This window comes from Macaca thibetana, chromosome 3 (genome assembly GCF_024542745.1).
Source record: "Macaca thibetana thibetana isolate TM-01 chromosome 3, ASM2454274v1, whole genome shotgun sequence".
Lineage (NCBI taxonomy): Eukaryota > Metazoa > Chordata > Mammalia > Primates > Cercopithecidae > Macaca > Macaca thibetana.
In genome coordinates this window covers 100,921,823-100,935,433 of record NC_065580.1, presented here as the reverse complement: position 1 = coordinate 100,935,433, position 13,611 = coordinate 100,921,823, and the positions used below count along the sequence as shown (strand labels likewise).

The 13,611-nt window shown below is 48.5% G+C and overlaps 2 protein-coding genes across 4 annotated transcripts in view; one reads left to right on the top strand and one right to left on the bottom strand.

Annotated features, from left to right (window-relative positions):
- GARS1 (glycyl-tRNA synthetase 1) overlaps positions 1 to 13,611 on the bottom strand; it is a 440,746-nt gene that overhangs the window by 157,371 nt on the left and 269,764 nt on the right. The gene's annotated exons all lie outside the window — the stretch shown is intronic.
- NOD1 (nucleotide binding oligomerization domain containing 1) overlaps positions 1 to 13,611 on the top strand; it is a 49,887-nt gene that overhangs the window by 15,634 nt on the left and 20,642 nt on the right. For 2 of the 3 annotated variants that reach the window (XM_050783221.1, XM_050783222.1), the window contains 5 exons: positions 3,786 to 3,933; positions 4,581 to 4,669; positions 6,799 to 7,120; positions 8,541 to 8,715; positions 10,825 to 12,649. In XM_050783221.1, the coding sequence (XP_050639178.1) occupies positions 6,920 to 7,120; positions 8,541 to 8,715; positions 10,825 to 12,649 (2,201 nt within the window). In that variant the 5' untranslated portion in view covers positions 3,786 to 3,933; positions 4,581 to 4,669; positions 6,799 to 6,919. Of the gene's footprint in view, positions 1 to 3,785; positions 4,211 to 4,580; positions 4,670 to 6,798; positions 7,121 to 8,540; positions 8,716 to 10,824; positions 12,650 to 13,611 lie in introns of all 3 variants that reach the window. The other variant, XM_050783223.1, reaches the window with a different exon arrangement.

Here is a 13,611-nt window from a genome sequence, read left to right as displayed (position 1 = left end):
ATTAAAACATAGAAAGGTACATGTAGAGAACATCTTTATAATGTTTTTTTTTAAATCTTAGTATCTCAGTTATAAGAAATGCACATCTCCTCTCAGAGTCCCCTGGGACAGGGCAAGGAAAGAAAGAAGCCTGGGGTGAAAGTGACACTGAGCCTGGGGTGAAAGTGACACTGAGTGTGTGTGTATCTGTGGTTTCTCTGGGGCCACCCGATGATTCAGGGACAGAGTCCTGGCTGCTCTCCAGGAGGTGAGACTCCTTTCGAGGTCAGTCATTTCCTGATGGGTCCTGGTGGCCTCACAAGATATTAATATAGTATAGTTTGGTCAGTACCCATTTCTGTTTCCCAGCTTATTAACACTTCCTATTGCTCATCACTTTTGTTTTTGTCTTGGGATCATCTTTCTTCTACCTGAAAAACTCTATTTAGTATTTATTTTAGTGCAGATACAGTAGCAACAAAGTCTCAGTTTTTACCTGGAAAAACTTTATTTTGCCTTTGCTTAAAAGAAAATCAATTTCATGGAAGTGTAATTTCATACAATAACATTCACAGATTTCAAGCATATGGGTTGCTGACTTTTGACAAGTTGTATGTATCTATATGTATATTCATACATACAGACACACATATGTGACTGTATAAAAGGGAGAGAGCAAGCACTGCAATCAAGACACAAAACATTTCTATCTCCCCAGAAATGACCCTTATTCCTCTTTGCAGTCAATTTCTCCCCCACTCCCATCTGCCCCCTGCCTCAGGAAACCATTGATCTGATTTCTAGATCAGATTTTCAGAATCACATGCATGAAATCTTTTTTTCTGAGATAGAGTCTCACTCTGTCACCCAGGCTGGAGTGCAATGGCACAATCTTGGCTCACCGCAGCCTCCACCTCCTGGATTCAACCAGTTCTCCTGCCTCAGCCTCCCTGGTAGCTGGGATTACAGGTGTGCGCCACCATGCCCTGCTAATTTTTGTATTTTCGAGGAGACAGGGTTTCACAATGTTGGCCAGGCTGGTCTCGAACTCCTGGTCCCAAGTGATCCACCTGCCTTGGCCTCCCAAAGTGCTGGGATTACAAGTGTGAGTCACTGCACCCAGCCCTATGTACTCTATTGAGCCTGGCTTCTCTTACTCAGTGTAGTATCTGTGACCCTCATTCATGATGTATTCTTGTTTCATTGGCATTTATTGTTGAATTGTGTTCTACTGTATGGATATGCTATACTTTGTCAATCCATTCACCGGCAGTTGTCCTCTGTGTGAGCCACAAGTTATTCTATTATAACCAGGACTGGAAGTCCCTTGTTTTTTTAAAAAAAAAAAACAGCAAAAACAAAAAACAACAAAAAACCCATCAGAACCCCTGATTCTTTTCAAAAGGCAGGTTTCTAGAAGGGGAAGTTACTAAATAGAAAGTTTTCAGAGTCTGTTGACACATACTATGTCAAAGGACTTTCCAGAGACTTCCACAGATTTACATTTCCACCAGTGGTATAGGAGAGTCCTGACTCACCAAACATCAACAGCATTTTTGTATCTTACTCTCTGATCTTTGCAAGAATGCAAAGCTGCCAAATTGTATGCAGCAGTAAAGGGAATTTTACATTGAGTATAAACCAGTAGGTCCAGTATGTATTTTCTTCCTGAGTTTGCAGAATTTTCAGTGACCTCATGTCTTTAACCTCTGTTTCACTGAGTTGCCGATGAAACTGATCTGAAAAGCCAATTAAGATCATTCCTGGCCGGGCGCGGTGGCTCACGCCTGTAATCCCAGCACTTTGGGAGGCCGAGGTGGGTAGATCATGAGGTCAGATCAAGACCATCCTGGCTAACACGGTGAAACCCCGTCTCTACTAAAAATACAAAAAATTAGCAAAAAAATAATGGCGGGCACCTGTAGTCCCAGTTACTGGGGAGGCTGAGGCAGGAGAATGGCGTGAACCCGGGAGGTGGAGCTTGCAGTGGGCCGAGATTGTGCCACTGCACCCCAGCCTGGGCGACAGAGCGAGACTCCATCTCAACAACAGCAACAACAACAACAACAAAGGTCATTCCTGGCATCAGTATTTTAAATGGAAGGACAGCAGGCAGGAACTCTGACGTCTCACCACCCTAGCTTTTAGTGATTGCCCTGGATGGCGCTGTCCACTTAAGTAGCCCCTGGCTGCATGTGGCTCTTGAGCACTGGAAATGTGGTTGATCCAAATTGAGATGTGAGGTTAAAACACATGCCAGGTTTCCAAGCCTTAGTATGAAGAAAAAGAATGTAAACTATCTCATTAATAAATTTTGTGTTGATGGGCTGGGTGCAGTGGCTCTCACCTGTAATCCCAGCACTCTGGGAGGCCGAGGTGGGAGGATCACTTGAGGCCAGGAGTTCAAGACCAGCCTGGGCAATATGATGAAACCCTGTCTCTACTAAAAATACAAAAATTAGCCAGGTGTGGGGGTGTGCACCTGTAATCCCAGCTACTTGGGAGGCTGAGGCAGGAGAATTGCTTGAACCTGGGAGGTGGAGGTTGCAGTGAGCCGAGATCACACCACTGCACTCCAGCCTGGGCAACAGAGTGAGTGAGACTTCATGTCAAAATAATAATAATAATCAATACAAAAATTTTGTATGGATGACATAAATTTTGTATGGATGACATAAATTTTGTATGGATGATATACTGAAATATTTTGAGTGTATTAGAATTAAAATATATCATTGAAATTGATATATCACCTGTCCATTTTTACTTTTATTAATGTGGCTACTAAAAAATTTTAAATTACTGGGAAGCTGTGTCATATTTCAATTCATCAGAACTGCTCTGTGGTCTTCTTTTTCCCTTTGAAGATCCTCCATCCTGCAATCCCTGCTTGCTTTTCACCAGAGCAGTTTCCCTGAATCTTCTCCTGGAGGCTCTGCAGACCTTTTATTTAGTTTGGAAGATCACATTGCAGGATGGGACTTGGGCACTGGTTTCTGTGAGGAGCCTGGAGTGGTGAATTGCCCCTGGGATTCCCTTACCCTGGGAACTAACCCTCTCTGAGGGCAGAAAGCTAGAAAGAAGAGGACTTGGGAGGAGATGCCTGTGCAAGCCCCAGCTCCCTTCAGGGCTCCCTCATCGCCCACAGGCTCTACCCCCACCTGCCTTTGCCTCAGGAGATGGCTTTTGGTGGTGGACTCACCCTCCTCTGATCTCTGTTTCATTTTTCCAATTGGTGATCCATCTTTTGTTCTGCGGTGCGTCCTTTTTTTCTGGCTGCCTCCATTAGCTTGGTTTTTTTCTTTGTGTATTCCCTGGAGCTGCCTTACCAGGATCTCCAACTTCAGTCCCCATTGGTCTGCACCACTGGCCTGGGAAAGCCCCACTGAGGAGAGCAGACCCAGCTCCCAGATACCTGGTCCTGGTCCAACCTTGGTCTTTTTGCCTGGAAGAGAGAACCAGACCCTCTTCATCAACAGGACCCCCCCTTTACCAAGTAAAGAAAGGAAAGGATTGCCTGCCAGGGCCAGCAGATCTCTGGCTCTTTGGTGTTTCTGGTAATAAGTGCCCATGAACTTTAAATTGATCTCCAGTCTCCCATGGTATGGTTTTGGTCTACCCTTAGATTCTGTTTACCAGGTCTGAGTTCAGTTTCTCTGCTTTCCTTTCCAACATCCATACCTTGTTAAGTTCTTGCTGAATTGAGCTAACTCTGCACACTTGATTAAATCTTAAGCCAGGGCTCTAGAAATTATAAAGCAGCCTCCTTGCCAGATGGCTGTCATATAATATATTGCTTTATTTAGGTGATTGTAAGTCAGGAGACTTTCCTTCAGTTTCTGCCTTTGATGGCAAGAGGTGGAGATACCTGTCTATGGAGGCGATTACAGAAAACATCTGGGAAGACAAGTCACTGTTTTTATGGGAATCGCAGGCTTGGAAGAGACAGAAGCAGTGAGTAAAATGGGCCCCTCGTGGGAGGCGGGCAAAGGTCGGGAAAGGAGGGATGAAGGAAGTTGTGCAATACCCCTTCCCAGCTTTCTAAAGAATGGAGCGTGACGTTGAAAAACGCTAAATCACGAAGTGAGAAGCGACTTCTTTCCAGTTTTCTCTCAGCCTTGTGATGATCTTAAAGAGAAAGTCTCAATTCTGTGCTACTGTGTCTTTAACATCTCTCAGATGCTTGTGAGAGAAAACAGGCCCCAACCGCAGCAGGCCTAGCTGGAATACGGTAATATTGTTGTATTTCTGGTGAATTAATTTTTGTGTTACTTTCTATGCATTGCAAAGGATTTTTTTTTTTTTCTGTTTCTAATGGTGACATAACATTCCTTTAAAATTATTAGCATTTTCAAAACTCAACTGAAAACAAAAAGTTAAGCAAATAAAGTACGGGTGTGTCTCAATTATGGCAAGAACAACCAAAAAGTGACTGTGGTGGGGATGTTGAACGTTTGAAAACACTGTCCTAAAAGAAGAAGGTACAGAGAGTAGTCTGATATCTGGGAATACTAGATTTTAAAATTATTCTCTTGCCAGTTTTATTCATTCATTCACCATGTGCCACAATAATTTTTTTAAGTCTTTGTTCGATTTTGCAGATTCCAGAAAGAACTTGGAAATTGAAGATTTAAAGAATGTTGTTTTAAAATATTCTAACTTCAAAGAATGACGCCAGGAACTTAAAAAGGTATTATTAACTGCTAATTTAAATTTAATATTGTCAACTGATATGCTTTAAATGAGCCGATTTTTTAAAGCTAAGGATCCTAAAGGGGGTCATAGAATTGACCGCCATGGAAAATAGCCGGGCGTGGTGGCTCACGCCTGTAATCCAAACAATTTGGGTGGCCGAGGCAGGCAGATCACTTGAGGTCAGGAGTTCAAGACCAGCTTGGCCAACATGGTGAAACCCTGTCTCTATTAAAAATACAAAAATTAGCTGGGTGTGGTGACACACGCCTGTAGTTCTAGCTACTCAGGTGGCTGATGCAGGGTAATTGCTTGAGCTCGGGAGGCAGATGTTGCTGTGAGCCAAGATTGTGCCACTGCACTCCAGCCTGGGCCACACAGTGGGACTCTGCCAAAAAAAAAAAAAAAAAGAAAAAAAGAAAAAGGAGAAAAGGCTGGATTAGCATTTAATAACTTTTATTGGAACAATAACCAATATTTTCATCCCTTTAAATTTTTTTGGTGGGGATCTCTTGCCCTTCTGTTGCTGATAATTTTAAATTGTACTCTTTCTTGCGCTATCATTTGGGTTCTAAAAAGAAAGCTATTGTGTGGGATCTGGCATTTGATAGGTTAAAAAAAGAAAACATGGAAGCGTGTCAAAGAGCAGGAGACTCATGTGCCCTTGGTGGAAAAAAAATTGAGAACCACTAGACCTGAATGTTAACAGATGTGGCTTGTGAAACATATTAATGATGTTGATAGTGTTAAAAGATCTATGAACTTTTTTTTGAACTATAAAAAAACTTTTTTTAAAAACTCTCTCTGTGAAATGCATGGGTTTTCCTGCCTAGACAAACGACAAAGTGGCCAATTCCAGGCCTTTCCGCTTCCAAGATCATTTTGCACATGCAAGTATGCCTGGACGAGAAGAGGCTGAAGGGTCTTCTGTGGGATTTAAAAAAAAAATTATTATTATTATTTGCTGTTACTGTTATAAGGAAGGTAGTGAGTTCAATTTTGGGATAACTCAGATAAACCCACGTGTTTTTTAATGCCCAAATAAAATAGCCTGGGTCCCTGTTCCTACCCAGACAAGAAACTCAGCACTTGTTTTCAAGGGTTTCCAGAGAGATGCCTCTCTTGGGAATCTAATCCCGGGAACTCCGTGCCGACTGTCCCTCTTCCTCCTGCACCTCTGCCCTCCCTCTGTCCCGCTTCATGCCACATGGGGCCATTGCTTCTCCCTCCTTCCCCAGGGTGCTTGTGTATAACAGACTTTGCTGAAGGTCAAGGACACAGGGGAAGAGGTTATAGCACAAACCAAAATGGGCAACAGTGACTGAGACATCACTGTCCCCAAGTTCCTTGGCTCTGGCTACCACAGGAGACTTCATGCAGTTGTCTCTCTCCTTAGGCTATTTTGTGCTGAGACCCTGTCTCCCACCAAACCTCACAGGTCCTTCTTTCTCAGTTCTGGGCCTGTTCCCTGCTTGGGGAATGCAGAAACCTCCAAGCCCTGTTAACCTTATTATGTAAAATAATACACCTTTCCATCTCTATCTCAGTCTACGATCGAAGCACACTTTTGCTTTATAGTCATAATGAAGAAGTTTTGATTTAAAAATAAAAAAGGGTTGGCTATCTCTGGTCACCTACTCTAGTGATGTAACCCTCAAGCACAAACAATTAAATTATGATTTTTTTTTCTTTAATGCATCTAAGATAAAAGTTTTGTTGCAGACAGGACCTTGCTCTGTAACCCAGGCTGGAGTGCAGTGCTGTGATAATAGCTCACTGCAGCCTTGAACTCCTGTGCTCATGCGATCCCCCTGCCTTAGCCTCCCCAATAGCTAGGACTACAGGTGTGCGCCACTATGCCTGGCTAATTTTTTTATTTTTTGAGAGATGGGGGTCTCACTATGTTGCACAGGCTGATCTCAAACTACTGGCCTTACTTCAAGCTATCTGCCCATCTCAGCCTCCCAAAGCACTGGGATTACAGTCATGAGCCAACTTGCCTGGCCAGATAAAGATCTTAAGCACGGCTCCTTCCTGCTCTAGGTAGAGAAACCCAGGACCAGTGGGAGGTGGGGTGGGCTCTTTCTTTAGCTTTTGCTTTGCTGATGATATCATTGGTCTCTTCAGGGGATGCACAGAGTAGCAGGGGCCCTGGAGGGCAGGGCCTGAATCCTGATTGCCCTACTGCTGGGAGGACACACGCAGCCGAAGATGAATTTGGGAAAAGTAGCCACTTGCTACTTTAACTATGGAAGAGCAGGGCCACAGTGAGATGGAAATAATCCCATCAGAGTCTCATCCTCACATTCAATTACTGAAAAGCAACCGGGAACTTCTGGTCACTTGCATCCGCAACACTCAGTGTCTGGTGGACAACTTACTGAAGAATGACTACTTCTCCACCGAAGACGCTGAGATTGTGTGTGCCTGCCCCACCCAGCCCGACAAGGTGCCCCGGGGACAGGGATGGGCATGGGCATTGTGTGGACCCGGGGAGCTGGAAGAGGCCTCTCCCTGCTGATCTGAATGAAGAGCGTGGGAGTTTAGTCCAGGGGGCAGGGCTGCACTTTGGGGTACTAATAGCACACAAATGCCTGGGTTAGCAGGTTGCACAATCAGGTCTTTCATTCCTGTGTTTGTGTCTGGAGCAAACCCTGACATTTCAGTTCTCATTGCTGTGTGTATTGGTTCTCAGACACTTCATTTTTGGATCCTCTTTAAATTAGGAGGGAAAAAGAACATAAGCATAAAAGCATCCCAGCAGCGATGTTCGTTCAGTGCCTCTGAAGACCGGAGGGTGCTCGCTGCTGGGTGAGACTCGGAGGGGAACCGCCTTAGGTTCAGGAATGATGACATCCCACGGTGGGTCCACATTGAAGGATCTTCCCCGCTCCACTGTGGGGCGCCTTAACAGCCCTTACTTTCACTGAAGTTTTGCGTTATCTCCTGAAAAATAAAATGGAGACCACAAATTCCTTCTTGGTTAGAGGAATGACACAACCCGTTTATGACATGACCCCGCTGGGATTCAGAAGAGACCAGGACTGTTTCTGGGGGAAGCAGTAGCACACTCGTGTGCTTTGTTCTCTTCTCTTGGTTTGTTTTCCTACATTTTTAACAAGAAAAAAAGCCGTTTTTAACGTATGGCCTGTCACCCTCCTGCTGTGTGGCCCAGGTGCCCACCTCATTATGCCCAAGGGGTAGCTCTCCCCTCTCCACTCTCATTCCTGCACGCCAGTTGTGTCAGGTTAAGAGGGACAAGGAGAAGGCTGGGCACCATGGCTCATGCCTGTAATCCCAGCACTTTGGGAGGCCGAGGCAGAGGGATCACCTGAGGTCGGGAGTTTGAGACCAGCCTGGCCAACATGGTGAAACCCCGTCTCTAATAAAAATACAAAAATTAGCCGGGTGTGGTGGCGGGCGCCTGTAATCCCAGCCACTTGGGAGGCTGAGGCAGGAGAATCCCTTGAACCTGGGAGGTGGAGGTTGCAGTGAACCAAGATTGTGCCATTGCACTCCAGCCTGGGTGAGAGAGTGAGACTCTGTCTAAAAAAAAAAAAAAAAAAAAAAAAAAAAAAAAAAGGGAAAAGGAGGGAGAGAATTCCATAGCTACTTGTCTGTCCTTTTTATTTTTCGGCTCATGGAAGCCTCCTGGTTCCTTAGAGCTGGGTGGTTTTATTTCTTGCTCAGGAGGTCATTTTTCAGATTTTAGGGCTCCAACATGTTGACTGTCACAGCAGCTGGGGGGATGGCATAGCTACCGGCTGTAGTAAGAACTCAGAGCCCTGCCCTGAGCCTGCCTGAGGGTCCTTACGGTAGGAGGATGCCTCTCATGCCAGCCCGGGCCCTCATGCTTGTGTCGCCTCCAGGTCCGCAAAATTCTGGACCTGGTACAGAGCAAGGGTGAAGAGGTATCCGAGTTCTTCCTCTACTTGCTCCAGCAACTCGCAGATGCTTACGTGGACCTCAGGCCTTGGCTGCTGGAGATCGGCTTCTCCCCTTCCCTGCTCATTCAGAGCAAAGTCGTGGTCAACACTGACCCAGGTAGGAGTCAGCCCCAGCGAGACTGCAGGCACCAGTGCAAGCAGGGCCCTGGGGTTTGGTAATGGCTGGGCCAGCCCTGAGTGCCACCTCAGGAAGCAGGCCCAGGTGCTACTTTGAGTTTAGAAAGGAACAGCGGAACCCTGTCACCCAAGTGCAGCCCAGGTGGCTGCTATTGAACTGCCCACACCTTGATGGTCTGGTTTATAGAAGGGCCTGTGGAAGTGTGAGAATGGCCTCTGTTCTAACCGCTTGCTTTCTTCCTATTCTGACATATGTAGACATTTTAATGGTTGCACAAATTCAAGGTTGTATTTTTTTTTCTTTAAAAAAAATCTTTAGCTGGACATGGTAGCACACACCTGTAGTTCCAGCTACTCGGGAGGCTGAGGCAAGAGGACTGCTTGAGCCCAGGAGTCTGAGGCTGCAGCGAGCTGTGATTGTGCCCCTACACTTCAGCCTGGGTGACAGAGTGAGACCCTGTCTCTGAAAAAGGAAAGAAAAAAATTAAAAAGCCTTGCCGGTTTTGATTCTAAGCAAGGTATTCTGTCACCCTTGGGTGCCAGTCCTTATTTCCAAAGAACCATGGGAGACCCCATTAGTTAACTGATTCGTTCAATAAGTATTTTTTGCTGTACCCACCACATGCCAAGACCCTACCCTGTGCTGAGTGTCAGGGAGACAGTGGTGAGCAAACACAGATAGGGTTCCTGCCCTCAGGGAGCTTCAAGTCTGCTGGAAGAGACCACCAGTCAGCAGTCTCACAAATGTGCCCTTGCAAATGGCAGTCAGCACAGTGGCAGTCCAAGGCACATGAGAACATATCATTGGGGCCAGGATCTGCTCGGTGGCAGGAGTCTTCTTTCTCTGCTTTTGAACTCTCCACTTTGAGACAGCTGTTGGTAACATACCAGCACCAAGGTCCCAAATCCTGCCTTTTAAAGAATCCAATATGTCATTGGAAACAGAAGCACAAGACAGGTGTGTGCTTAGGGGAAACAAGGCCAGCCGGCAGAGTGTCAGGGCTAGGCTCCGGCTTCCACGGCCCCTGCAGGTGCCTGCCAGCCACTGCCAGCTTCTGACTCTGTCTGCTCCTTCCTGCCTCCCCTTATGTCCTTCCCGCATGAAAAAAAAAAAAAGGAAAATATTCCCATGAGGAATCATTCTTTTGAAAGACTTCTCTGTTGGTTCCATTAGCCAGCTACTTTATTAGCTTTTAAAGCATAATTCACTCTACAAGCAGCCTCACACAAAAGACTACATATTGTATGATTCTGTTTATATGAAAGGTCCAGAAAAGTTAAATCTATAGACAAAGCATATCAGTAGATGCCTATGGCCCAGGGATTGGCTGCAAATAGGCTCCAGAAAACTGGGAAAATGGTGATGTTCTAGAACTGGACTGTGGTGAGGTTTGCACAACTTTGTAAACTTACTCAAAATTATTGATGAATATATAACACTCCCTAACACTTTGGGAGGCCGAGGCGGGCGGATCGCTTGAGCCCAGGAGTTTGTGACCAGGCTGGGCAACATGGCGAGACCCCATCTCTACAAAAAACACAAAAATTAGTTGGGCGTGGTGGCATATGCCTGTGGTCCCGGCTACTTGGGAGGCTGAGGTGGGAGGATTGCTTGAGCCTGGGAGTTTGAGACTGCGGTAAGCTATGATTGGGCCACTGCACCTTAGCCTGAGTGACAGAGCAGGACCCTATCTCTAACAACAAAAAAGCGGTGTTGGTGGAGGAGGGCCAGCATGGCCATCTGACCTGGCCCTCAAGTGTGAGGGGCTTCAGCGTTTAACTGCAGTTCGATGATGACACCGTGCAGAGGAATAAGGGTGGCCTGTCTCAGACACTGATCCCAGTCGAAGTCTGTCACCTCCTCTCTGGCTAAATCTGAGGTCAAGCAGAGGGATGGAAGCCCAGGACCCTCAGGGTCAGGAATGCTGGCTCTGTGATGCTCCCCAGGTCTGCATCTGAGGAGTGGCTGCACTGGCCTCAGGGTCCAGGTTGTGAATTTTGTTTATGCACTCGCCTCTCCTCTTTGAGACCTCCCTGTTTGATGCTGTTTCTGCCTCTCTCCTTCTCACTCTGCTGCCGTGCCCTCCAGTGAGCAGGTACACTCAGCAGCTGCAACACCACCTGGGCCGTGACTCCAAGTTCATGCTGTGCTATGCCCAAAAGGAGGAGCTGCTGCTGGAGGAGATCTACATGGACACCATCATGGAGCTGGTCAGCTTCAGCAATGAGAGCCTGGGCAGCCTGGACAGCCTGGCCTGCCTCCTGGACCACACCACCGGCATCCTCAATGAGCAGGGCGAGACCATCTTCGTCTTGGGCGATGCTGGGGTGGGCAAGTCCATGCTGCTACAGCGGCTGCAGAGCCTCTGGGCCACGGGCCGGCTAGACGCAGGGGTCAAATTCTTCTTTCACTTTCGCTGCCGCATGTTCAGCTGCTTCAGGGAAAGTGACAGGCTGTGTCTGCAGGACTTGCTCTTCAAGCACTACTGCTACCCGGAGCAGGACCCCGAGGAGGTGTTCGCCTTTCTGCTGCGCTTCCCCCATGTGGCCCTCTTCACCTTTGACGGCCTGGACGAGCTGCACTCGGACTTGGACCTGAGCCGCGTGCCTGACAGCTCCTGCCCCTGGGAGCCTGCCCACCCCCTGGTCCTGCTGGCCAACCTGCTCAGTGGGAAGCTGCTCAAGGGGGCTAGCAAGCTGCTCACGGCCCGCACAGGCATCGAGGTCCCGCGCCAGTTCCTGCGGAAGAAGGTGCTTCTCCGGGGCTTCTCCCCCAGCCACCTGCGCGCCTATGCCAGGAAGATGTTCCCCGAGCGGGCTCTGCAGGACCACCTGCTGAGCCAGCTGGAGGCCAACCCCAACCTCTGCAGCCTGTGCTCTGTGCCCCTCTTCTGCTGGATCATCTTCCGGTGCTTCCAGCACTTCCGTGCCGCCTTCGAAGGCTCACCACAGCTGCCCAACTGCATGATGACCCTGACGGACGTCTTCCTGCTGGTCACTGAGGTCCACCTGAACAGGATGCAGCCCAGCAGCCTGGTGCAGCGGAACACACGCAGCCCGGTGGAGACCCTCCGCGCCGGCCGGGACACTCTGTGCTCGCTGGGGCAGCTGGCCCACCGGGGCATGGAGAGGAGCCTCTTTGTCTTCACCCAGGAGGAAGTGGAGGCCTCCGGGCTGCAGGAGGGAGACATGCAGCTGGGCTTCCTGCGGGCTTTGCCGGAGCTGGGCCCCGGGGGCGACCAGCAGTCCTATGAGTTTTTCCATCTCACCCTCCAGGCCTTCTTTACAGCCTTTTTCCTTGTGCTGGACGACAGGGTGGGCACTCGGGAGCTGCTCAGGTTCTTCCAGGAGTGGATGCCCCCTGGGGGGGCAGCGGCCGCATCCTGCTATCCTCCCTTCCTCCCGTTCCAGTGCCTGCGGGGCAGCAGTCCATCACGGGAAGACCTCTTCAAGAACAAGGATCACTTCCAGTTCACCAACCTCTTCCTGTGCGGGCTGTTGTCCAAAGCCAAACAGAAGCTCTTGCGGCACCTGGTGCCCGCGGCGGCCCTGAGGAGGAAGCGCAAGGCCCTGTGGGCACACCTGTTTTCCAGCCTGAGGGGCTATCTGAAGAGCCTGCCCCGAGTTCAGGTCGAAAGCTTCAACCAGGTGCAGGCCATGCCCACGTTCATCTGGATGCTGCGCTGCATCTATGAGACGCAGAGCCAGAAGGTGGGGCAGCTGGCGGCCAGGGGCATCTGCGCCAACTACCTCAAGCTGACCTACTGCAATGCTTGCTCGGCCGACTGCAGCGCCCTGTCCTTCGTCCTGCATCACTTCCCCAAGCGGCTGGCCCTAGACCTGGACAACAACAATCTCAACGACTACGGCGTGCGGGAGCTGCGGCCCTGCTTCAGCCGCCTCACCGTTATCAGGTGAGGCCGCCAGGCAAGGGGAGCAGCAGGTGGGCCGGGCGGGCCAGGCTCAGGGGGCACCAGGATCCTGTAGGACTCATGACCAGGGGCCTTGGAATGTCCAGACCTTTTCTCTCTCAGTGGGGCGGAGGGCAAGGTGCAAAGCTTCGGGGCAGGTGGACCTGGATCAGCCACAGCTGGGTGCCCTTGAAGAAAGTGCTTAACTCTCAGAGCCTTCGTGCCCTCATCTGGAAAAAGAAAATGCTCATAATCCTATCAATTATGGCCACAAGAACCAATGTTAATTGAGAATGGGTGAAGTGCATTACAAATATCACCAATGGAGTGCTCTTTACAACCCTGTAACTTAGGTACTGTTATTGTCTCTATTTTGGCAGATGAGGAAGTGGAGGCACAGAGAAGTTAATAGCTTGCTTTAGGTCACACAGCTCAGACATGGTAGTGCCAGAATGCATAAAGAACCTTCCTTTTAAGATTAATGTAAGGCTCCGAGATAGCCCTCAAAAAGTTTCTGGAATATGGGAGCTTTTATTACTGCAGAGAAAGCAGACCTTGTGCCAGTTGGCATTGGTGACTTTCTGTGATCAAAGCCAGCAGCCCTTCGCACTGCTAGAGATCTCAGCTAAAATGCTAACTCGTAGTTGTTTTCCTGTTCCATAGTTTAGGGGAAATAGAGGCCAGTCTGTTTTCTTCTATTAGCATTTCCTGTGTAAAATAAACCTTGTAAATTTCTACAGGGGGTTAAATTCACCATTACTTGACTCATGCATTTCTGAAGAGCAGTGGGGGTTTAGAACTGACTCCCAGTGCCTGTCACACCAATGTCAGAGTGTAAATTGCATGGGGACATGGGGTGCAGGGGGCCGAAGTCTGCCCTAGCCTGGGAATTAGAAAACCTGCAGTCTGTCCTCTGTACTCTCAGCCAGTGACTCTCCCTCTGTAGCCCTAGGCAGTCTCACACT